Source organism: Eschscholzia californica, unplaced genomic scaffold (genome assembly GCF_041429995.1).
Source record: "Eschscholzia californica isolate CP2 unplaced genomic scaffold, dmEscCali1.0.p SCAF_3, whole genome shotgun sequence".
Classification (NCBI taxonomy): Eukaryota; Viridiplantae; Streptophyta; class Magnoliopsida; order Ranunculales; family Papaveraceae; genus Eschscholzia; species Eschscholzia californica.
Window position 1 is genome coordinate 50,231,347 of NW_028238420.1, and position 23,266 is coordinate 50,254,612.

Genomic DNA, 23,266 nt, shown 5'->3' on the forward strand with positions numbered 1-23,266 from the left:
GTCATTTTACTTCCCCCCTTTTGTTATAAATATCTCCTCTTCTTTACTCAATTTCCATTCAAAACTATCTCATCTTCTCTACTTCTCTTAACTTCATCTTCAAGCTCTATATTCTTCAAGCTCTAAAAATTTTCATCTTTATTATTTTACCTCTCATTCTTTAGAACTACAAATATTCAAGATATCAACAATTTCAAGTATTGGTTTAGTAATTAAAGAGGACTATTATTCAAGAGTCAAGTGATCAATTATTGAAGACTTCAATTAATTACTTTAGTAATCAATTACTCAATACTTCAATTAAGTGTATCAAGTAAGTAATTTACTTCCTTGTCAACTTATTTGAGTTTTTTACATATAATTTCTTTTCTCCTACCCTCTCATTTTTATTTTAGTTATGGATAACTATGATTTTGGTAGTCCCTCCGGACATGATAATGTCCAAATGTCCGGTGAAGAACCAACCGTAGAGACTAATACCCCCGGAACCCAACAATCTAAAAGAAAATTGAAATCCAATGTATGGAATTATTTTACGCAAGAAGAAAGAACGGTCAAAGGGGTTAAAAGTATGAGGGCGGTTTGTATGTTTTGCAAAAGAGATTATGTCGGAGACCCTTCGAAAGGATCGTCTACTTTAAAACGACATTTAGAAACTTGTAAACCTAAGCATGAAGGGAGTGCTCCAACTCAAACAACCATAGTTGGAAGTGAAAATAGTAGTCAACCATTATTTACATATAATAGTAAAAAAATGAGAGAAGATTTAGCTTTATATATTGCAAGTGGTGAACAACCTTTAACATATGCCGAAGATCCAAAATTAGAACGTTGGCTTAAGAATTCCGTTAAACCCTTATATCGTAAAACTAGTAGACACACCATTAGGAATGACATCATTGAACTTTTTAAAAATCAAAATTTTTTTGTGACGAACGAACTACAAAATGTGAAAGGAGGTATTTCTTTTACTTCGGATATATGGAGTGGTTGCAACAAACTCGGTTTTCTAGTTGTAACCGCACATTATATTAATTCCGAGACATGGATTTTATGTAAACGTATTATTGGTCTTCGGTTATGTAGTTATCCTCACGATGGTAATCAAATATATCAACACATATCTAACATACTTAGAGAATATGATGTTATGAAAAAATGTATTAGTATTACTTTTGATAATGCGCCCGCTAATACAAGTGCCATGTCTTTACTTCAAACTCTACATTTTAATGAATTTTACGGTAAAAAAATAACTCATGTTAGATGCGTATGTCATATCATTAATTTAGTTGTTAAAGATGGTATTAAAACAATTTCAAAAGATGAGAATCAAATATATCAACGTATTATTGGTCTTCGGTTATGTAGTTATCCTCATGATGGTAATCAAATATATCAACACATATCTAGCATACTTAGAGAATATGATGTTATGAAAAAATGTATTAGTATTACTTTTGATAATGCGCCCGCTAATACAAGTGCCATGTCTTTACTTCAAACTCTACATTTTAATGAATTTTACGGTAAAAAAATAACTCATGTTAGATGCGTATGTCATATCATTAATTTAGTTGTTAAAGATGGTATTAAAACAATTTCAAAAGATGAGAATCTTAATTTTATTGAAAAAATTTCCGATGCTCTTACTTTCATTGATAGTTCAAATAGTAGATGGCAAAATTACTCGGAAATGTGTAAAGCTAGGGGTCTAAAACCCAAAAAATTTATGGCGGATGAACCCACTCGTTGGAATGCAACATATCTAATGTTAAAATCGTATAGTGGTTATGAAAATGTAATTATGGACTTTGTTGGATTTGAAAATCAATTTGGTTTGAATATTTTTTATTTTAAAAAATGTGATTTATTTTTAAATATTCTAAAGGTTTTTTTATAAATCTACCACTATATTATCCGGTATTTATTATCCTACCACAAATCTAGTATTAAGAGAGCTATATGATATGACCGAAGCTTTTGTTAATTCTAAGCATTATCAAATTTATGATAAAGTAATTAGTCAAATGGAGCTAAAATTCAAAAAATATTGGCAAGAAATTCCTACCTTATTCATTTTAGCTTCATGCATGGATCCTAGATTAAAGGTAGAAAATACCTCTCTTATATTATTTAACATTTATGATAACCTTGGTAAACGCCCAAATTTTTCAATTGACGAATATGTGTATGGTTTATTAAAAGATTTATATGAACAATATGAACGGATATATGGTACTCAAACGATTCAAAGTAGTGAAAATATTGCTTCGTCTAGTGAAAATCATCCATGGCAAAGATTGTTACTAAATAAAAGAAATAATCAAGGTGATCAAAGTTGTGGTGAATGTTTTGAACTTAAAATGTATTTACAAGGTGTTTTAGACAATGACACAAGCATAAATGATAATAACTTCGATGTTCTACAATGGTGGAGACAAAATGGAATCTACTACCCACTTATGCAAATTATGGCACGTGATTTACTTTGTCCTCCCGCATCAACCGTTGCATCGGAGTCGGCTTTTAGTGCATGTTCACGGGTTTTGACCGATCGAAGGAACCGGTTAAATTGGGATATTTTTGAAGCAATTATATGCGTGAAAGATTGGGATGATTTTGCAACTAGACAAACCACTTACATAGAGGAACTTCAAAAAGAATTTGAAGATCTACAAGTGGAAGATGAAGTAATTATTGAAGATTAGTTACTTATTTATCATGTTGTGTTTTAATTTTATTTTTCTAATGTAAAGATAATTGGAAATGATTGATAGGTTAAGTGGGTGCCAACCTAGTTGGGATGTGCTTAATCTATAGTGATCCAATTATCTACCTTTTGTTTTGTAATTTTTTTATTTCATTTTATTTTAATTAAATAAAAAATAACTTTATTTCTACCATTTCAATGTCTTTCATTTATGTTTCCAATTAATTTAGTTGTCTTGCAAAAGAATGAAGAAACTAAAAGAATTACACTAAAAGACAAAATAGTGACCACTAAAAGTGACACCAATTAATTTGAAACCACTAAAAGACAAACTAATCTAGATAAAGAACTAAGGAAAAAAAAAAGTAATACACAACTTATAGGCTTTATGAAAAGAAAAAGTGTTTTCAAATAAAAAAAGTTGTGTTCCTAAAAAAAAAAAGAAATAAAAAAATTGACCTGGCCCGTTTTTTGAAGCCCGCGGGCCGGCCTGGCCCGGACCCGGGCCAGTTAACAGTCCCGGGCTGGGCCCTTGTATTACCAACCCGGGTTGGGGCCCGGCCCGTCAATTTCCAACCCGGGCTGGTTAGGCCCGGCCCGTCAACTGGACCGGCCCGGGCCGCCCAGCCCGGCCTTTATAACATCACTAGATGCAGCCGTACCCCAAAGTGTCTGGGACTCTGGGTGGTGGGGCAAGAAGTTGTGTTTTAAAAACGGCAAAACCGCGCGACTTGAAAAAGTACGAAAAGATTTGAGGAGGGAAAAAGGAAGAGAGGCGTAACGGGTTCCCAAGGCGCAAAATAGCACAAGATGACGGAGAAACCAATACTATGAAAGAAAAAAAAAGAAGAGAAGAGAGAGAGAAAATCCAACTGAAAGAAAGCACAGAAGCGACAATGGAACAGTATTGCTAATCCAGTTGTCCTTATTTTGACCTAAATTAGGGTTCGTCGTTTTTCTTTCTTCTCCGACTTCCTTGTTCCCGTTGTTAGGTTCTTAATCAGAAAGAAAGCAAAAATTTAGAAAATCAAAATCTAGATATCATTCAATCACTACTTCTCAGTTAAGGTAAGGAATTCTTCGTTTCTCGTTCTTAATTTCAGTTTAGATTTAAAATTTTTGTTTTGTTATTACTCGTTTGAAAGATTTTGATGTTTAATTCATGTTCACGAGTTGATCTGCTTTGAAAACTACATGAATTCGCATTTTCCTGTGACGATTGGCTCTAGTTCATGAGTATTTTGCAATTTATCCCCAATTTATTTCAATTGTTTGAAGAGATTATCGATATCAATGTATTTACTGCTGTTCGATTGTTCCTGATGTTAGAGACAGAGAGATGGTTGTTTCTGATTGAGAGAGAGAGAGAGAGATGATTGTTTCTGATTGACAGAGAGAGAGAGAGAGAGAGAGAGATGATTGTTTCTGATTGACAGAGAGAGAGAGAGAGAGGGAGAAAGATGATCGTTTCTGATTGAGAGAGAAATAGAGATGAGTGTTTCTGATCGAGAGAGAGAGAGAGCATGGAAAATTTTCACTATCAGAAAATTTTGGTTACAAAGTTTTGAACCTGTGTTTAAGCAAGTGCCTAAGATTGAGCATGGAAAACTCTAATATGTCAAATTTTAGTTGTTCATCAGTTGATTGCTTGTCTAATTACTAAATCACTTGTTGCGTGTTGAAGGTTTCTAATCTGCACATAAATCATAGAGTAGCTAACTAGTAAAAGGGTTAATGAATAAGCTCAATCAATTTTAAATCAAGTTAGGAATAAGTCCTCATTTAGTCAATGGGTGAATTTGGCCCCTTTTAGTTTGAGGTTCAAGACCTATTCCATGTGTATTTTGAGTTCGTGTCCACTTCAACAATCTTTTCTGTGGTCTTCCTTCAAAGTTTCTTTTAGCAGAAAGTTACTTTTATCTGGGAAGGAGAAGGCCGAGAACTGTGGGTGTTGTAAGCCTCATCCATCCTCTGATTTAATTAACGTTTTATTGTATTCGCAGACTTTATTTACATTCTCTATAGAATTGCCCATCTTTTGGCGGTAATTACGGGTTCCAAATCTGTAACATGATCTTGTGATCTCATTTTATATTCCCACAATCTAATCTTTGGTTGACGCCTGAGTGTCTATTTTGTTGCAGAGGCTATTTATTTCTTACAAATATGGGATCAGGTGAAAGAGACGGCAAAACTAAAAAAAAGGGGAGATATCCAAAGAACATTTGTTTGCATGCCTTCTCAGATCTGACTCATATCTTGCCACCAATATTTGTATTCCTTTTAAAAGCATGTTACGAGCATGGTAATATTTCTCACTTCCATAATCTATATACTGAACCTCAAAATCTTATCGCTATACACTATGTTGAAGTTGCCAATTAAGATATTATTACTTATTTTTGTAATGATCAACTATTACGCATACGTCATTTGTTTATTAAAATATGAACTTTTTTTGCATCTTCCATTTTTCTTGTTGAATCCTACTTCTGTAGGTACTCAAAAGGCTACTAAGAAGTTCCAGATTCTTCAGCAGCAACTTTTTCTAGCACTGCAAAATTCTCCTCAGCCTGGACCTGCTACCTATGTTATTCATTGCCTTCACATCTTTCCTATTCTTGGTCCTCTATACTGTGAAGGCTTCAGTCACTTACTCATATCTTCTCTTCGTCATCTTCAATCAACACAAACCATCCCTGTAGAGTCGGACGCAAAATTTTTGGCTGCACAACTATTTGTCAATGCCATTAGTGGCTTTGTCATCCATGAAGGGAAGGTTCTCATGAAGTTGCTTGAAGTTGTCGATGTCAAATTGGAAAATCTTATAGAAGTCATATGTGGTTTGGAAGTGAATGAGGCAAATATCAATAGAGCAAAGGCTTATATTGAACCATATATTCACAGATTGTTAGAGTCCCAGTCCTATGTACTGGCTGTCACTCTCATGGAACGTTTTTCCATCCGTCTGTCTGGGCAAGAATTCTTAATGAGGATGATACAAGAAAACCAATTCCAAGCAGCAGAGAAGTGGGCAGCATTCATGGGGAAGCCAATGCTACATGTATTGATCCAAAAATATCTTGACATGAATTTGCTAAAGAATGCTTATGATAATATAAAGAAGAACGATCTCGAGCAGGAGTTCCCTGAAGTGCATCACATGTACAAAAAAAGGTATTTTTCGTTAACTGCCATTTACTGCTCAAATTCTTATTTAACCCGGGAGTCTCTTGTCATGGTTTCTCGGTGCAAGGGCACATTTTTCGGCTCATCCTCAAATAATAGAAACATTCTATCAATTTTCAGTTCAGTAAAGAAGTTGGCAGAAAAAGGATGTTGGGATGTTGCTGAGGAAAGAACTAACAATAACAAACAACTGATTGAGTATCTGGTAAGAAGGCATCCGGATAAGTACATAATACATTAGCTATGATTGAGTTCTTACTTCTAAGAGACAGTTCTTTTGTTGACCCTGAGTCATCTGGGAGTTCCATCTTCGGAAATTGGCCTCATGAGAACGTCGCTCCTCTCGTAGTAAAACATGTTAATGACCTCTCTATCCTTTCTACGTCTTCACAAATGAGTTATCTAGCTTTGAAATATAATGAAGTAATAAAGCAATACCAAATATTAGTGCTTAAACATGAACCTGATCGCGGGGTTTATGTTTAGTTTTAGTCTAACAGGTTGTTGAGGCTTTACAGGATTCCAATTGATTGACCCTACTTGTCTTTCAAGCCCAAGACACGTGGAGATGGGAAAAAGAACCTGACATGTTTTTGCTTGTCTTGAAGGTGTATTTAGCAATGGAAGCAGGCTATTCAGAAAAGGTTGATGAATTGGTCGAGCGCTATGGCCTTGACGGTTTTGTGGAAGCTCGAAGTATGCTAATCATTTTCAATCTTCTGATTAAATTTTATGCTATGCTACAGTTCAAGCATGTGGAACATATTCTGTTTTACTTTTACAGTATTACCAACTCTTGTATTCCGGAAGTATATATGTTGATTAACTATTATTTTCTTCTGACATGTATATCACCTAAGCGACTTTTTTGTGGTTATATTTCATTTGAAATATTCAAGGTTTAGGTTGTGAATCTGACTTCAGGCAAGTTAAGTATTTCGACTATTTCTTGTTATTGTCTCAGTGAAAACTTCTTTTTTTTTTTTTTTCACGTGCATTAGATACCCCATTAATGCTTTGAGTCGTGGAACTAACGTTCAAATTTTTAAATTGGAAGATTATGAATACCTTGAACTCTTCAAGTTGCTTGTAATTTAATGACCAAAATATAAAAGGTAAGGAAATGATACAAACGACAAGTACACTCTTGCTTGTAAAGTTGTTATCTTCCACTTACCGCGAGCCAGGTAATTATGGTATACGCTAATATGTTCGATTATTCTCTGTCACTTCTTTCTGAAGTATTTCTTTATGACGTAAAGTATGTAATCAGTCTATATGTTCTGTTTTCTATCTGATTACGTAGTTGAACCTTAACATTGTGGAACTGAAAGATGGATTTGGTTCTGCAAGATTTATACCGAATCAGTCTATATGGTTATACAATACCAGTCTATAGTTAATTAGTTATCTATTTATTTAATCTCGAAGGACCATGTTTTTAACTAGGATCGTTTATCCTTCACTTACTTTGAACTAGAAAGGAGAAATATGAACAAACTTAAGAATGCTTCAATGTAGAGTGTGCACACGAAAAAGAAATTACCTTTGTTCTTCATTACCAAGTCCTCAAAGTACCTAATGTGTGGATGGTAAATCCACGCTAACCTGTACGAAGAAAGTTGACGCTGATCTAAACTCGTGTAATGAAGCTTCGACGTACGTCTAAGAAACACCACAGAGCATTCGTAGTTTAATATCACTACAGGTCCTCAACTTGCTTAGTTGTTACATCCTCGAACGTCACACCCTGTCTCAACATGTCCTTTTAATTTTAAGTCATAATTGCTTATTTTTGCACGTGTACGTATTTTAGCGGTTAGCTAGATTACTAATGTTTCGAACCATAATTTCTGTTACACATTATTTCTTTTCCTTTCATGACGTACTGCTTGAGACAAAGTGGTAATTGATCGATTCTCAACTTGTCACAGAACCTCAAGCAAATTCTACAGAAACCCGTTATTTGCAGATCAATGAGTTGGCTATAGAAGACATTAAATGGGTAGATACAGTTAATGATCTATTAAGTGCTACATCATACATTGAAGAATGTAAAGTTATCGGTGTAGATTGCGAGTGGAAGCCTAACTATGTCAAAGGAAGCAAACCGAACAAGGTAACTTTTACTGTTTTGTGTATTCCAGCTTCACACTTTTCTATCTGCTTTTTGTTCTAACCCATATATTTCCTGCTAACACAAAATTTCTGTCTTATTTTCTTTTATTAACTTTTTAATTATATTGAGCGGGTGGGTAAAAAATATTTTACCAATAAATAGCTCTTGTTTCCTTTTATGTATAAGTTCTGGGTTCATTGTTATATACGAACCTTCCCCATTATCCGATACTATGTATTTTCTCTTTTCCTTTATCTGCCCTTTTCTAAATCTTCTAAATGACAACTATTTCCATTTCCCAGGTTTCTATCATGCAGATTGCTTCCGAGAAAATAGTTTTCATCTTCGACTTGATAAGGTTATATGAAGATGGGCCTTATGTCTTGGACAGCTGCCTAAAACGCATTTTACATTCTCCTAGCATTCTGAAGCTGGGTGAGCTAATATCTGGAACCATTACTCTAGTTTTTGTTAACTTCCTTATTTCAATGTTATCTTCCTTATGTAACGGCATATCGGCTGTTTTGGCAGTCCTACATCCCTTTAAAAAAAAAAAATTTGGAACGGGTTGGCAGTTCTTACAGTCCTTCCTTTTATTTTAAACTAGTAATATCTGTTGTTCCTACAAAGGCTGTTTAAGGATATGAGGATCCAAGTTCCAACATTTTTGGAATATCGCAAGTTGTCATTCATCAACGGTGATCTAATAACTGATGGAATAACTATGCTATCTGCTGCTTGCAGGTTACAGTTTTCAATGTGATTTAAAGCAATTTTCTCAATCTTATGAAGTTTTGGAGTGTTTCAAGCATTATGAAATGTTACTGGACATTCAGAATGTGTTCAAAGAATCTAAAGGAGGTCTCTCGGGCCTTGCCAAGGTAATCACATAGCTCCTACTCTGCTTATTGATTTACTGATTTCCCATGTTATATCTGTCATTTGTGGCTGAATCTTTAAACAGAAAGTACTTGGGGCCAGTTTGAACAAAACAAGAAGGAATAGCAACTGGGAGCAACGACCTTTGACTCAGTATCAAGTAAGTTTTTCCTTCTCTTTTCTTCTTTCCGGTATAAGCCTTTTCAAAATTGTGACTGAAAATTTTGAGAAAATTCTACTTTCACCATGAAAGTGCATGAACATGTTCTTGCATTTTCAAACATGGGGAGTCTTCATAACACCATAGATTACCTGTGTTGAAAATACTTGAAATATTTTTATGGAGATTTACATTTCCTTAACAACTCTTGTTTCTATCTTTGAGTTTGAGGTAATTTCTGCTCCCTCTCTTCGTTTACATAGCTTTCATAACTTGTTAGTTAATCAATTTTCCTCTGAAAGTAGTAATAGTAAAGCTATTTTTAGTTACTAAGAACTAAGTTGTGTGAAAGAGATTTTTAATTTGTTCGTTAATTAGCGAGAATTAGGGTCTGTCGCTGGTGATGTTGAGAGGTTAAGAGATAGAGATCGGGATAGAGAGTAAAGGAACAGGTAAGAGAAGGGTACTTGATCTTCACAGGAAAGAAGATACATGAAAAAGACACTTCGATGGTTGGGAGTACGTAAATGCCTTATACCTTACTCTTTTTAATTGAGAACATATATGGAAGATTTTGTCAAGGCATGGACAAATAATAGAGTATTCATGTTTCCCCTTTTAGCCTGCCATCACACACTTAACCCTTTTACGTTATATGTTAGTGTCATCTGAGAATCGCGTTCTAATTTGTCATGAAGTGTGATGTGGAAGATGATTCTGCTAAGGATTTGAAGCATGATAGACAGAGAGATACCTTTGTCTTTATGTCAACTACTGTTTTACATTACTAGCGCCAGTAGTTATGCATGCCCCACACTCCCACTGGGGAAGAGGTGAGTAGAATTAGGTTGTGGTTTATCCAACTCCAAACTAAGCTAAATTATGAGTGTTGTTTTCGTTTTCGTCGCTTCGTGTAAGAATTGGATAAAGTTATGAAGAAAATTAGAGGCTATACCGAGCGATAGATATGTGATTGGATAGATAGCCGACTTGTTTTTGATAGAAGCCCAGATAATTCTTTTTTCCTTTTCATACAGAACAAATACACATCCAACATGTATGTACCAACAATGGAAGTTGTTATCAAACTGTAAAGGAGACATGAAATTTAGTAGTGTTTTGGTGCAGCTTTTTTGTACGTGGTGTATAAAACTGAAATTGAAGTGATATGCAGATGGAATATGCAGCTCTGGATGCAGCAGTACTCATTCCCATATTCCACCATATCTGTAACCAACATCAGTTTACGGGTAGTGCCAATGTCGGAGAAGTTAAAATGGAATGGAAATCATACATTGTAAGTGACAAGAAACTGTGCTAATTTAGTGCATCTGACGAGTCCGCTGCTTATAAATTAATCATGAATGTGGGGTTTCCTTTGTTGCATCAGCTAATAACTAAGCTTTTAATAATCTAACAAATCAACAGGTTTCCCAAATGGAGGAGACGAAAAAACACAAGCCTGAGAAGACGTCTAAAAAGGCTGATCAATGTGGGACTAATAGCTAGCTCCTCCAACTGATGTCACAGGTCCAATTTTCTCCACCCTCTTTCTCTTACCATCAACTCCTACCGTAAATAGTTTAATTCAGAGGTTGAAAAAGTTGTGGAACTTCAATGCCGCCCCTGGTATTTATATATTTCAGATTTTGTTTTATACTATTTCCTTTACATTGAATTAGAAATGGGCGAGTTAAATAAGTTACTTTCTATTGTCTAATTGCATATATTTCCATATAAATGTAGGTTTTATACACTTAGGCCAAGTACATTTATCTGTTTCTATCAACTAATCGCTTTCATAGATCTTATAGAAATGAAAAACATTTTTTCTTGCTATTAAAGACAACTTTACTTCTATTTTCACGAGGGTAAGTAGTGGAAAAATGATAGGAAAGAAGAAAAACCAGTTAAGACTCTGGACAGAAATCATATATAACTTGTTGTGAATTTTGCTTGTGATCACGGGAAGTCAGATAGAATTTGTCTAGAATCTGCTTGCTTTTTTTTTTCCTAGCATTCCTCTAAATATAGGGTGTGTTTTTCTATAGGGGTGTTTTTGATAAAGATATGAAGCAACCCATAAAAACGGAGAAAGAGAAGGCACACATGTTTCTCTCTCTAACAATGTAGCTTGTCCCCTCTCCGCTCCACCAATAAATAAGAGCTTTTCTTTCTCTCTCTCTCTCTCTCTCTCTCTCTCTCTCTCTAAATTCTTCTTGGCTGTCATCTCTCTTCGAGCTCTCCTCACAACCCCTCAAAATTCAGAGGACTATTTAAAACTTAGAACCGTTAAACCACCCAAAATTTCCCTTCAAAATCCAACCTTTCTTTCACCTCAATTTCTTTTTCGTGGTGTTTGTTGATAAATTATAACCGGAGATGGCCGATGTCCGGTCCAATCACCTATCTTACGGTGGTGGTGGTGGTGGAGACCGGACACTTGCGAGTGTGACTAATTGTTCTTCAGGCTATCCTGAACCATATACAAATCCACCACCACCACCACAACAACAACAACCACATCGTTCAGGCGGAAAAGTTCGTAGTAGTTCAAAATCATCGACGGTGGGGATGAAATCTTCATGGAGTTTTAATGATCCAGAGGTGAAGAGAAGAAAGAGAGTAATGAAATATAAATCATATGCTGTTGAAGGTAAAGTTAAAGCTTCATTTGGTAAAGGTTTTCGTTGGATCAGAAATAAGTGTTCTGCCATTGTTTATGGTTATTAGTCATACAAGTTACAATCAAAGAGAAAGAGAGAAGAGAGAAGAGAGAGGGAGGGTGCATTTTATGTATCATTGGATTTAAAGAAAATGATCCTTTATTCCATTTCCCATGTTAATTTCACTTTTTTTGCCTTCCTTCAAATTTCCTGTCATCTTTTCATGAGAGTTGATAGAAATATAAATTCATTTCATGAAAATGATACATTATTGATATATAATATTAAGTTACATCATGAGTTGATAATTTATTAGTTATCATTGAAGATATTTTGAGCTTAGAAGGTCATATGAAAATTCTTTAGAGTTTGAAATCAATAAGCGATATACTTCTAGCTTCACTAAGTTTCAAATACGTAATTTTCTATTTGGAGGTGGATGCACAAACAACCAAGTGACAACAAAGAGTTATTTGCTTTTTCTTTACTTTTTTTTTTTGTATTTTATCATTTTTATATCATCCCCAAAAATGTATGAAGAAAAACATAGCTTACAAGATTACCAGCACTATTACAAATTTTTTTGTTTTTTTTTTTGTTGAAGACAATTTTTCATTGTTTTCTTTTTTTATTGGTTTGCTATGCGATTCTTGTTTATTGTTGTATTTCTCTTTGTGGATAAGAAGAGATGAGTAGTTAAAGCCAACTCACAAAAGATCATGTATGTCTTAGGGTTACTATGAATGACCCCATCATTATAGATAATGAGGCTTTTCAAAAAAAAAAATCCGGGATATACCCACGAATGTCTCACGAGAATTGCTATTTGGTCGAAAAGTAGGGGTCGTCCGCATCCTAAAGTTGATGTGGTCGGTTCCTATTACTCGTGACGTTCTTTTCTCCACATACTAGAGTGATGAGAGCCGACTATATCAATTTTCGGGTTTGTTGTCGGTCTCCATTTTCAAGTCAAATAGCCTTTCTCATATCTCATCTCTAGGGTCTAAGTGAAGTCTGAATTTTAGCCGGCCGACCCTAATTCCTTTTGTGTCGTTACTTTTCGAGTTTGATGATTACTTTTTATATTGGCTTATGACACACTCTGTAACACCATATATGACTCTGTTTTTGTTGGTAAGATTGAGTGGGAGGAGTCGAATGGGAGGAGGTGAATCTAGTTATTAGAGAAAGCTCGGGTATTCAGATTACATCTCGATTAGGGTTTCCATGAGGATTCCGCCCAAGAAATGATTCAGATCCTCTCATTCTTCTCTACGGCAAGTTCACTTCATTCTCTCATTTGACTCTAAATCCCATCCCTTGAATTGAATTCTTCTTTTTTTTTGAATTTCCAACTTCAATTGTGATTTTTCATATAAATGTTAACTGAACTATAGATAAGATTTTCAAAATCCTTATCGAAAATCGAAAGTTGTAGTGACAAGAAAAAAAAGATCTTCATTGATTGGAGTCTGATATAATTAATAAGATTTTCATATAAGTACGATATTAATTATATTATTTGTTATAGGATGATGCTGACCAATATTGGGATTGCTAGTGATACCGTTCGCTTTGACACTTTTGGGCCTTGTAATTTTACAAGACCCTCACTAGGGAAGGGTGCTTAACATCTTAAGAAGAGCACCACTCTCTGTGTCACCACTGATGTGAGATTGTTTACAATAGACCCTCCAAAGACTACATCATAGTAGAGCGAACCGTGCTGATAACGTGTTATAAGATGATGCAGACCAACCTTCCGGGTTACTAGTGATACTGTCCACTTTGACATTTTTGAGCCTCACAGTTGTAAAAGACCTCACTAGGGAAGGGTGCTTGACCTCTTAAAAAGAGCACCACACTATGTCTCACCACCAATATGAGATTGTTTAGAACAACTTTATAATTATCCAAAATTCAAACGCATTTTCATCGGATCTACATTAATCAAAACCGATTTAATTTTTAGGAGATTTTGACATCGACTTTCGTGTTCATACTAATATTTGGACTACAACTCAGTTATTATTATTATTATTATTATTTTTAATACAGACTACAATGGTAATTACAAAGACATTAATACATTGATACGAAGTGATAATCACAATAAGTAACGAGTTACTACAAAACTATTGGCCTAAAGTCCGACGAACTAGTTGGTAAGTCTTGTATGATATTAGTGAAAGGAGCAAGCACAATGAGATTCATTTGGTTGGTCTCAATCGATTAAAAAAAATAATAGTCAAAGCTCGATTACAAATATTTATTTTTTCAATTTGCAATAAAATAACTGTTTACAACTAATAAAACAAGAATAAAAATAGTCTCTCTCGCTTTCTCATCTAAAAACTCAACGAAATAAAAACACGATGTAAAATATCCTCGACAATCTTCATTCCAGATGAAGATGAAGTGTTGAAGTTGATCATCTTAACCATTCGGTTGATTAACGCGATATCTCCCCTTCACATTTCAAAGAAAACAAATTAAAGAGTTAATCGTTAGCTTTACAAAGCAACCAAGTCGTTGTAGTATAGTGGTAAGTATTCCCGCCTGTCACGCGGGTGACCCGGGTTCGATCCCCGGCAGCGGCGTTTCTACTTTTTGTTCATTTCTAATTAGCCCCCTAATTTATGATTGGTTTTCCTTATGGTCCCTTAATTTGTACAAAGTGTTCAGATGATCCACATTTTGATTTTTCCGTTAGAGGCCACTTAAGTTAACTTTTGCCATTCCAGAGTTACCCCTCATTATTTTATTGTTTCTAATTAGCACAATAACTGCCGAATTAAACCGTGAAACAAGCGGACCTAAAGGCCAACTAAACTACTGGCCTAAACTCCAAAGAAATAAAGTCCATCTAACTACACCTTTAACAACCCAAATTCAGTAAATCATGGATTCCACTTCATTTGGGATCGAATTGGGACTTCTAATGTTTGTGAGTTTATGTCAACACTTTCAACCACTTGGGCAACTGAAGTGTTGACACCTCTCTCCCATCTTGATCTTCCTCCCCATTTCTCTCTATTTTCTCACATTAAAATAGGAAATAACACTATTTTTTTCACAAATCAACTTATTTCAAAACAAATTAACTTATAATTACCAAGAAAGAAATTTCAAAAGTGCTAAAATGGGTCTAACTTTTACCTTATAATTAAAATTTGTCCATGTAAAGATCGAAAGATTTCATCCTCTGAAGCCTCATTTGCTCATAGAAATGAGCAATAAACTCATCAGCTCTTGCATCAATCATCTCATCTCCATCAGAATCAATCAAAATTTCACCATCACCACCACCACCACCACCACAACCACGCTCAAGATCTTGAAGGTTCAGAGCTGATGCATATTGGCTCATACAACTGCCCGACATTGGCGAGTCTTGCCCTTGTTGAGTACAAACCACATTTGCTTCGATATCGTTAGATAAATCAACCCCAACTTTAGTATTGGTCAACAATGGAGGTGGTGGTGGTGGTGGTAGTGGTGGTGGGATTTGATATTTATAATTATATTGATTGGTGTTATCAATGTGGAGAGGAAGTTGGTCATTTGAGAATGAACTCATTGCATTAACAATTCTTTTCCAAAGACTAGAACTTTTGGAAGATGTTGATTTTCGTCGTAAAATGAAAATGGCTACCTTTATCATTTTCAACAACCCTCTCTTCTTACTTGGTACATTTTGGCTTGGTATTTTATCACCATTGTTCTCTGTTTGGGTTTCTTTCTCCATTTCCCGACGATCCAAGGTCTTCTTTCTCCGAATGAAGAAGAGAAAGAGAGAGAAGCCTCAAACCGAACGAGTAGAAAAAGAAAACAGAGCTAGAAAACACAAGGTAGAGAAAAAAGGAGAATGCTATATATTTTAAATCTATTTACAGAATGTTATAACTAAATCGACAAAAATAGACGAATATTCAAAAACATTCATGGTTGTTCTTATTCTTATATTCTAGTTGAATGGTAATGCATCTTTTATGGCCCTAAAATAACTCCACCCTCAAACTTTTACTACATACAAAATTTTGTGAAGAAAAAGAGTAGAAGACTAAGAAGTTAACAAACAGTCAAAACCTAACTTATTATTCACTTAAATATGTAATAACAACATCGTCACAAGTAAGGATCGATTAAACTGCAGCAAATGTAACTACTGAAATACTTTTACAGAAAAAGAAAATTTGATGGATTTACCCCTTCACGGGCTTTCTATTTAGTAAGAAACTACTACTAGCAGTATATCACGCCTTCACCGGTTCTGACCTCATCGATGTGGTGCGCCAGATATCTTTGGTCGTCGAGTATCCTACGAGCCGCCTCTGGGCTAACAACGAGAACCATTCCAATACCCATATTGAATGTTCGCATCATTTCAGAATCTTCAATCCTTCCAGCCTTATGCACCAAATTAAAACGATTAGAACGTAGGATTATATCTATATCGAGACATAGAACGAGGTTAATTGATTTGATCCCAAAACATTAAATGGTGAAATTGGTCCAGAGTCTAGACCCTTTTAGCTACTTACCTCTGTGATCCACTAGAAAACAGCAGATATTTCCCAAGAGTCTTTACAGACTGCAGCTCCAAGACCTTTGGGGAAGACGCGAGGTATATTGTCGGTGAACCCGCCCCTAATGTGGGCAATTCCTTCCACTCCACCATTGCTGATGGCTGATAATGTTCAAAACCTGTTCAGCAAGATCAACATCAAGATGACTTTGCAAAGCATCGAGGAAGAATAAAAGTTTCCCTCTCGAAGTCACAATATCGTTGACGCTCATGGCAACCTAGAAGGGAACACATTTTAATGGCAATCCATGTTTCGAAATGTATAATACAAGAGTAGGTTAAAAAAAGAACAGATCAACCCCAACTGTATCATGGATTCAAGTCTGAAATGCAAGCTCAAGTTTTGTTCCAACACCATCAGTACCACCAACAAGGTATGAATCCCCTATACATGATTCGGACACGGTGAAAAATGTTAATCAGCAACAGAGATTCAACCATATTACCTCAAGTATGAGGTCTGGTCACGGCATATCGGCCGAGATAGTGGCGGGTCAGCCAAGGGGGATCCACGCACAGGCCAAGCCCAAGGAATGTGGCCCAATTTTCCGAGCCCGCGTCAGGACAAGGTTCGTGGACAGCGAACCCTGTCTAAGCGGGTTAGTGGTGCCAGCTCTCTTGGGACTAGTTTATAAACAGGCTTGCCGGGCCAGCGAGAACCAAAAGCAAACAATGTCGGGTTGTTTCAGGATCAACACGGCATGTTTGTAGGTTGTTAAGTTTGTGGCCATCCAACTCAAAACCAATTGGCAATGAGTGGAGAGGACCTAGACCTCATATTTTTGGTTGCTAGATACCCATTCTCCCATGTGTGACTATTCTCACATAGGTAAACCCTTGTATATATGCAGAAAACCGTTAGCATAAAGTTGAAAGAAATGCAAACAATAGAAGCAAGAGACACTAACCTAGTGGAAAGTTTCCATTGAACCCTCCGATACCCGGAGCCATTTTCACAATCCTTCGAACAAGTACAAACCCCGCATCAATATCAACACCTGCCTCTTTGTATGTCATACTTTCATCATCTTTTTTCTTAGCATTGGATATTATAGAGTTTCTACTTGTAGAATTTTTTTGTTCTCAAGTCATTGTAGATTTGGAGAAAGATGAGAATGTGGGTTTTGAAACATATGGTTTCTGATTAGAGGCTTTGACTGAAACAGGAAAGCATTGTGAGAGCTCTGCCTCTGCTCATAAGTGGGTGTGGGTTTGATGGTGGTCATGACTGAGAAAATTGTAACTTAAAAACAATACTCGCCATGCCCTTGCAAATACGAGGCATTTCAGTCAAAGGATACTGTGTGACAAATCCAACAATGTTCGGTTAAGAAAAGATAAAGAATAAAGAATCGATTATAATAAAAAATAACTTCAATATATTTAATCTAATTTAGTTATGCAAGTCTTAAAAAACAGAAAAGATTCACTAATTAAACACATAGTAAAATTTGTTGTTTCTACAATGAAGATAAATCAAATAAAACTATTAACTTGATGAAGAACACTTCCTGGCAGACATATCAAAAGATGGGACGGTAAAGTTGCCAGAAATAACTCCAGAAGCCATTAATTGATAAGCAGCTTCAGTCATATGTGTTTCATCCCACATTATGTAACTCTTTGGATTCTTACAGACATTGTTCATCTCGCACGTCTCTGCATTACCTTCATAGAGGTAGGCGTCCAACCCTCTTGCTTCGCAACAAACTACTGAAAGCGTATCTTTATTCTCTATAAATCCAAATTGGCCACGTCTTGAGTTAATGAAATGCATTGATGCAGAATTATAATCGGCGTAAATTATGTTGACATGAGGGTATAACTCTCGAAGTTGTTGAATAGTGAATTGGAGGAGTGCATTGTGATGATCAGCAACTTGATTCAATTCATAAATACAACCATTCTGATCATAGACATGTTCATGAGGGTAGTTGTATTGAGCTCTAGGAAGACAACCAATTGGGATTAATCCTGCCACCATTACTTGAGTTGCTCCTAGAGATATTAATTCGTTAACGGAGCCAATAATTGTGCTAACCACACTAGGCACCATATCTTGAAGTTCATTACTGTCTTTGTCTAAAGTATAATCGTAAGTACCAATTCCTCCAAAGTGAAACAATGAACTTTCAAAATATTGTTGACATTCTTTGAAGTTAGAACACAAAGAAGGGAGCAAGGTTTTGAACCATTCCAGTTGAACACCTAGTGAACTCTTAGTTGTAGGACGTGCAGATACCGAAGAGTTGATCACAATTTCATTGTCAAGAACAGTAGCTCCTATGACTGCGAAATTTACACCGTTCTTGAAATCTTCGGGTTTATCTCCAGCCAAATAAGGTGGTAGGAATGGGATACCTAGAGCTTCAGCCATGAAGTCGATGATAAGACGACCATTAGAGAAACGTCCAGAGGACTTGTTGAAGAAAGTGACGCCATAAGGAAGAGAATGAACATCACCGTAAGTTCGATTGGGATGAATATAACCATGAAGGAAACTCATGTCTTCATGAACACCATCAGGACTACGATTGACTTGATCCCATGCAGGGACGGATCCAGGATTTTCACTTAGGGGGTGCGGATTTATATACCTAAATAAATTTTTTTTTTGCAAACACAATAATTAATAAAATACTTATATTCATTAATTATATTGATACATCAACGATTACAAACGCAATTGACCTCTACGAGAGTTCATATTTTGAAATGTTCGCATAAGCGACTCATTGTCAATTTCACTAAAAAATTCTTTTTCAATAAAGACTACTAAACTATCATTTAGCCACGCATCACTCATCCTGTTTCTTAAGCGTGTTTTAACTAGCTTCATAGCTGAAAAAGCTCTTTCAACCGAGGCAGTTGCAACCGGCAAAGTCAGTGCTAAAGTGATAAGCAAATAAACTAGATGATATGCTTTATCCCTCTTAGTTTCCACCAATGTTCTGGCAAGAGCTCCAATTCCATCTAAATTTGAGAAACCATCATTGTGCCTCATATCGTAAATGTAATTATGAAGCTGAGAACTTAGTAGCATAGTGTCAAGACTACTGAAATCTGACGGATAAAATTCAGCAAGACGCATCAACTTACTTTTGTCGAAAAGAGCAAAATCTCTAGATGGACTCAAACATGCCATACAACGGAGCAACTCCGTATTCTTCTCAGTGAAACGAGCATTTAATTCTTGAAGTTGCATATCAATAACGGTATTGAAAATCTCCACTTGATAGTGATACAAGTTTGTAATTTATTGTGCATTCCTTCTGCTTCTCCCTTGAACTATGTACGAACCATTAAGATCAACAACTTCAATATTATGTTTTTCACAAAAAGTACAAACATTCCAGACCAACGATGACCACTCATGGTCTCGTACATATTGGATTCTAGATTTTGATGACTCAACGAAATCCATTGCAGTCACAATATCTTGGTCTTTTCTTTGTAGTACTTGTGACAATTCATTTGTTATTCCCAACAAAAGCTTCATCAAATGTAAACAAAATACGAACTCAAAAGTTTGCATCTTGGATAACAAATCTATTGCTTCCCTTTTTTGATCCGCTCCAACAAAATATGTAGCAATAACTTCAAGGACGTCCATCACAGAACTGAACATGAAAGGTTCTAACAAAGATGCCAAATTGTTATAGTGGGAACCCCAACGAGTAGCTCCAGATCGCCTAAGACTTGTTTCTTGATTTAAACCTTGTCCAGTTATAAGGTCTCCGAGTTCATTTGCTTCTATTTTTTTTTGTTTTTTGTATAATGTTAAGCATACTTTGTCGCTTGCACGATCCTCCAATAACATTAATCATTTGCCCGACTAAATGGAAAAGTAAGTTCATACTCACATGATTATTCGCTAGTGATACCAAACAAAGTTGCAGCTGATGAGCAAAGCAGTGGACATAATAAGCACATGGATTTTGCTCTAAAATAAGGGCTTTTAGACCATTATACTCTCCTTGCATGTTACTAGCTCCGTCATATCCTTGGCCTCGCAAGCGAGAAATACATAAATCGTATCTGCAACAAAATGAATCTAATGCCAATTTTAAACTTTTAGCGCAAGTATCTGTCACATGCTCAACCCCTAAAAACCTCTCAATAACACGCCCTTCGATGTTCACATAACGAATCACAATAGCCATTTGCTTCTTTATAGAAATATCTCGTGCTTCATCAATCAAAATAGAGAAGGGGGCATCACCGAGATCACTAATAATCCACTTAATAGTTTCATATGCACATGAATAAGCAATATCTTTTTTAATATTAGGAGCAACCAATTTCAAATTTCCAGCAGCATTATCAAATGTAACTGCATCAATTTCTGGACAATTTCGAGCAAGAAGCTTTAGTAGTTTAATGAAATTACCTGGATTTTGTGAAGTTTCAGATTCATCATTTCCGCGAAACGCCAATCCTTGTTCCAATAAATACCGAGCAACCTCTATGGTAGTGTTTAAATGGGTGCGGTATGCCACTTGAGTTTGCTCGGAATGTCTATCTAATGTCGTTGTGATATGTTGTTGTTGATTCATCAAATTTATACAACTAATCCGAGCATTATAATGTTGACTATTCATTTTTCCAACATGTTTCATTAACCGGTCAGGTTTTCTCCAACTATTCCAACCTCCATTAACAAAAGTATCCCGACCAGCTTTACCTTTTTCAGAAACATAACAAAACAAACAAAATGCAGCATCTTTTTCAACACTATATTCTAACCACTCTTGATGATCATTAAACCATGACGGAATGAAACGTCTTCCATTACTGTCTTTTGGAAAATTATGGTCCTTTGGTTGAAATGGACCACGTTGTAAATAGTGTCTACGAATTTCATCTCTATATTTGGATTCATAATTTGAAATTGGTAATCTAAGCCCCAGATCAATTTGTAAAGATGATAAATTAAATTCGAGAGGACTTACCAATGTCGGAGTTGGTTCCGGTGTTGGAGTCGGCCCCGGTGTTGGAATAGAAAATAACGTTGGAGTCGAGTCAGGAACTTCCGGTGTTGAACTTGATGAACCCGAAGAAAATTTTCTTTTAAAATACCTTTCCATAATTACTAGTTGAACTTGAATACTTGATTAGATGAATAATAAGAAGAAGTAGTAGTAGAGGAGAAGTGATTTTGGTGTGGTTTGAGATGAAGAAATGAGAGATATATATAGAGGTAGAAAATTGTGTAGTTGGATAGTTGGATAGATGAATTGAAGTTTATAGAGGTTTAGGGTAGATGAATTAAATTTTATAGGATTTATGATAGATGATTTGAAGTTTATAGGATTTAGGTTTTAGGATAGATGAGTTGAAGTTTGTAGGATTTATGGTTAGAGTTAAAGTTTGTAGGGATTTAGGGTAGATGAATTGAAGTTTATAGAGTTTAAGAGTAGATAAATTGAAGTTTGTAGGAGTTTAGGGTAGATGAATTGAAGTTTGTAGGGGTTTATGGTAGATGAATTGAAGTTTTAGAGTTTAGGGTAGATGAATTGAAGTTTGTAGAGTGTAGGGTAGATGAATTGAAGTTTGTAGGGGTTTAAGATATTTGAATTGATTTTATATAGGTTAGTAGTTAAATTGATTATATTTTAAAAAAATAAAACTATATTGGGGGGCAGCTAGGTTCGAACCCATGTCACACTAGTTCCCAACGCTAAGGAGCTTGCCATCTCTACCATCAGGCCATTCTCCAACTCTATTAGAACAATGCACGGTCATTTACATATACTTAAAAGCACAGGCACTTCAGAAATAAAACCTAAAATGTAGGTACTGGGTTTCGAACTCATGACCTTCACGTCAAGGGCACTTGAATCCCGTACTTTAACCATTACGCCAGAGTCTTCTTCATGTCATCTAAACACATCGTTATATACATATGCACATATACCTACATCTATATAAAAAAAAATTACTACTACTACTACTATTTTTTTTCGGGAGGATCCAGGGGGTGCGGCCGCACCCCCTCGCACCCCCATGGATCCGCCCCTGATCCCATGGGAGGTTAGTAGGACGAGGAGGAGATGATGATGCCGGATTCACGATTAATTCTTGATTTTGTAACACATAGTTACCAGTATCGGATATATCGTCTCCAAAATTGAAAATTGAAGTTATACATGAATTTGTTCCTTCTTCAGTAGTAGTAGTACTACTTATCATGACCCTACTTGCTGCTAACAGTAGTATAAACCAAGCAAGGATACTACTAATTGCCATAGTTTTTGGAGAGGAAGAGATGTGTAGTGAGTAGATAGGAGGTGAAGTGGGTGGGTATTTATGGAGATGAAATTGCATTGCCGCCGGTCATGGGGATTCATGATTATACAAGTAGGATTAGAACTTTCTAATTATTTGCAACAAGTTGAGTAATAATAATACTACTCTAACTAAGAGTTCAGCTCCAATCCCATTCTGTCAGTTGAGGAAACAATACCCATGTGCCAAATTTGCACCACAAGAAAAGTCCACGGGAAGTTTTATAAGGCCTCCCCAATTTTGTTAAAAGACCTCCCTATGAACCATTTTACTTGCTAAATTATCACTGAGGGGAGGCCTTTTAACAAAAATGAGGAGGCCCTATAAAATCTCCCGAAGTCCACTTATATCCGTGCTGCTTGGCCTGAGATTTTGGCCCTAAAATCATTGGGCCAAGTATCACTTTTAGTCCCATATTGAAATATTATGGAAGTCTAACGTTTCCATATGCACTTCTGTCGCCTTTTTGGCTTTGGTAAAATTGTTTTGACCATCATACTTATTAGCGCGCCTTCAGGTTGACTAGATTCAAAACTATTTTGGTTCACAAAATTTGTTCAAGTCTTTCGGTTTCAAGTGTCTTCATTATTGGTGATAAGTTTCAACCGACTTTGTAAATCAAAATTGGTTGGAACCAATCTATTTCAACTTTAAAAAACACTTT

General features: G+C 35.8%; 2 protein-coding genes, 1 long non-coding RNA gene, 1 other non-coding gene and 2 pseudogenes across 9 annotated transcripts; 2 read left to right on the forward strand and 4 right to left on the reverse strand.

Moving 5' to 3' along the window:
* Window positions 1-3,369: 3,369 nt before the first annotated feature.
* LOC147551399 (uncharacterized) lies at window positions 3,370-12,033 on the forward strand. 6 transcript variants are annotated; one of them, XM_086671633.1, is made up of 12 exons: window positions 3,370-3,781; window positions 4,858-5,018; window positions 5,212-5,890; window positions 6,023-6,107; window positions 6,511-6,598; window positions 7,837-8,021; window positions 8,324-8,456; window positions 8,766-8,902; window positions 8,986-9,060; window positions 10,235-10,357; window positions 10,489-10,590; window positions 11,112-12,033. In XM_086671633.1, the coding sequence occupies exons 2-11, from the start codon at window positions 4,880-4,882 to the stop codon at window positions 10,567-10,569; spliced, it is 1,725 nt and encodes a 574-aa protein (XP_086527759.1). In that variant the 5' UTR covers window positions 3,370-3,781; window positions 4,858-4,879; the 3' UTR covers window positions 10,570-10,590; window positions 11,112-12,033. The 6 variants fall into 6 exon arrangements, 4 of the variants coding, with proteins under 4 accessions (XP_086527759.1, XP_086527760.1, XP_086527757.1 ...); XM_086671631.1 differs by lacking the exon at window positions 3,370-3,781 and adding an exon at window positions 4,647-4,757; XR_015238540.1 differs by lacking the exon at window positions 11,112-12,033 and having other exon boundaries at window positions 3,450-3,781; window positions 10,189-10,357; window positions 10,489-10,780.
* Window positions 12,034-13,939: 1,906 nt separating this feature from the next.
* Window positions 13,940-15,660, reverse strand: LOC147551400 (uncharacterized). Its single transcript, XR_015238541.1, has 2 exons — window positions 14,886-15,660; window positions 13,940-14,195 (listed from the first exon to the last, which is right to left on the reverse strand). It is a non-coding gene; the product is annotated as an uncharacterized LOC147551400 (long non-coding RNA).
* On the forward strand, window positions 14,255-14,326 carry TRNAD-GUC (transfer RNA aspartic acid (anticodon GUC)). Its single transcript has one exon. It is a non-coding gene; the product is annotated as a tRNA-Asp (tRNA).
* Window positions 15,661-15,971: 311 nt separating the features above from the next.
* On the reverse strand, window positions 15,972-17,331 carry LOC147551402 (phosphoribosylformylglycinamidine cyclo-ligase, chloroplastic-like; annotated as a pseudogene).
* A 339-nt stretch (window positions 17,332-17,670) lies between these two features.
* LOC147551403 (GDSL esterase/lipase At5g45910 pseudogene) lies at window positions 17,671-18,820 on the reverse strand (annotated as a pseudogene).
* Window positions 18,821-20,057: 1,237 nt separating this feature from the next.
* On the reverse strand, window positions 20,058-21,401 carry LOC147551404 (uncharacterized). The gene has a single exon (XM_086668563.1). It carries the CDS (start codon window positions 21,399-21,401, stop codon window positions 20,058-20,060), a length of 1,344 nt encoding a protein of 447 aa, XP_086524689.1.
* Between the last annotated feature and the right edge of the window lie 1,865 nt (window positions 21,402-23,266).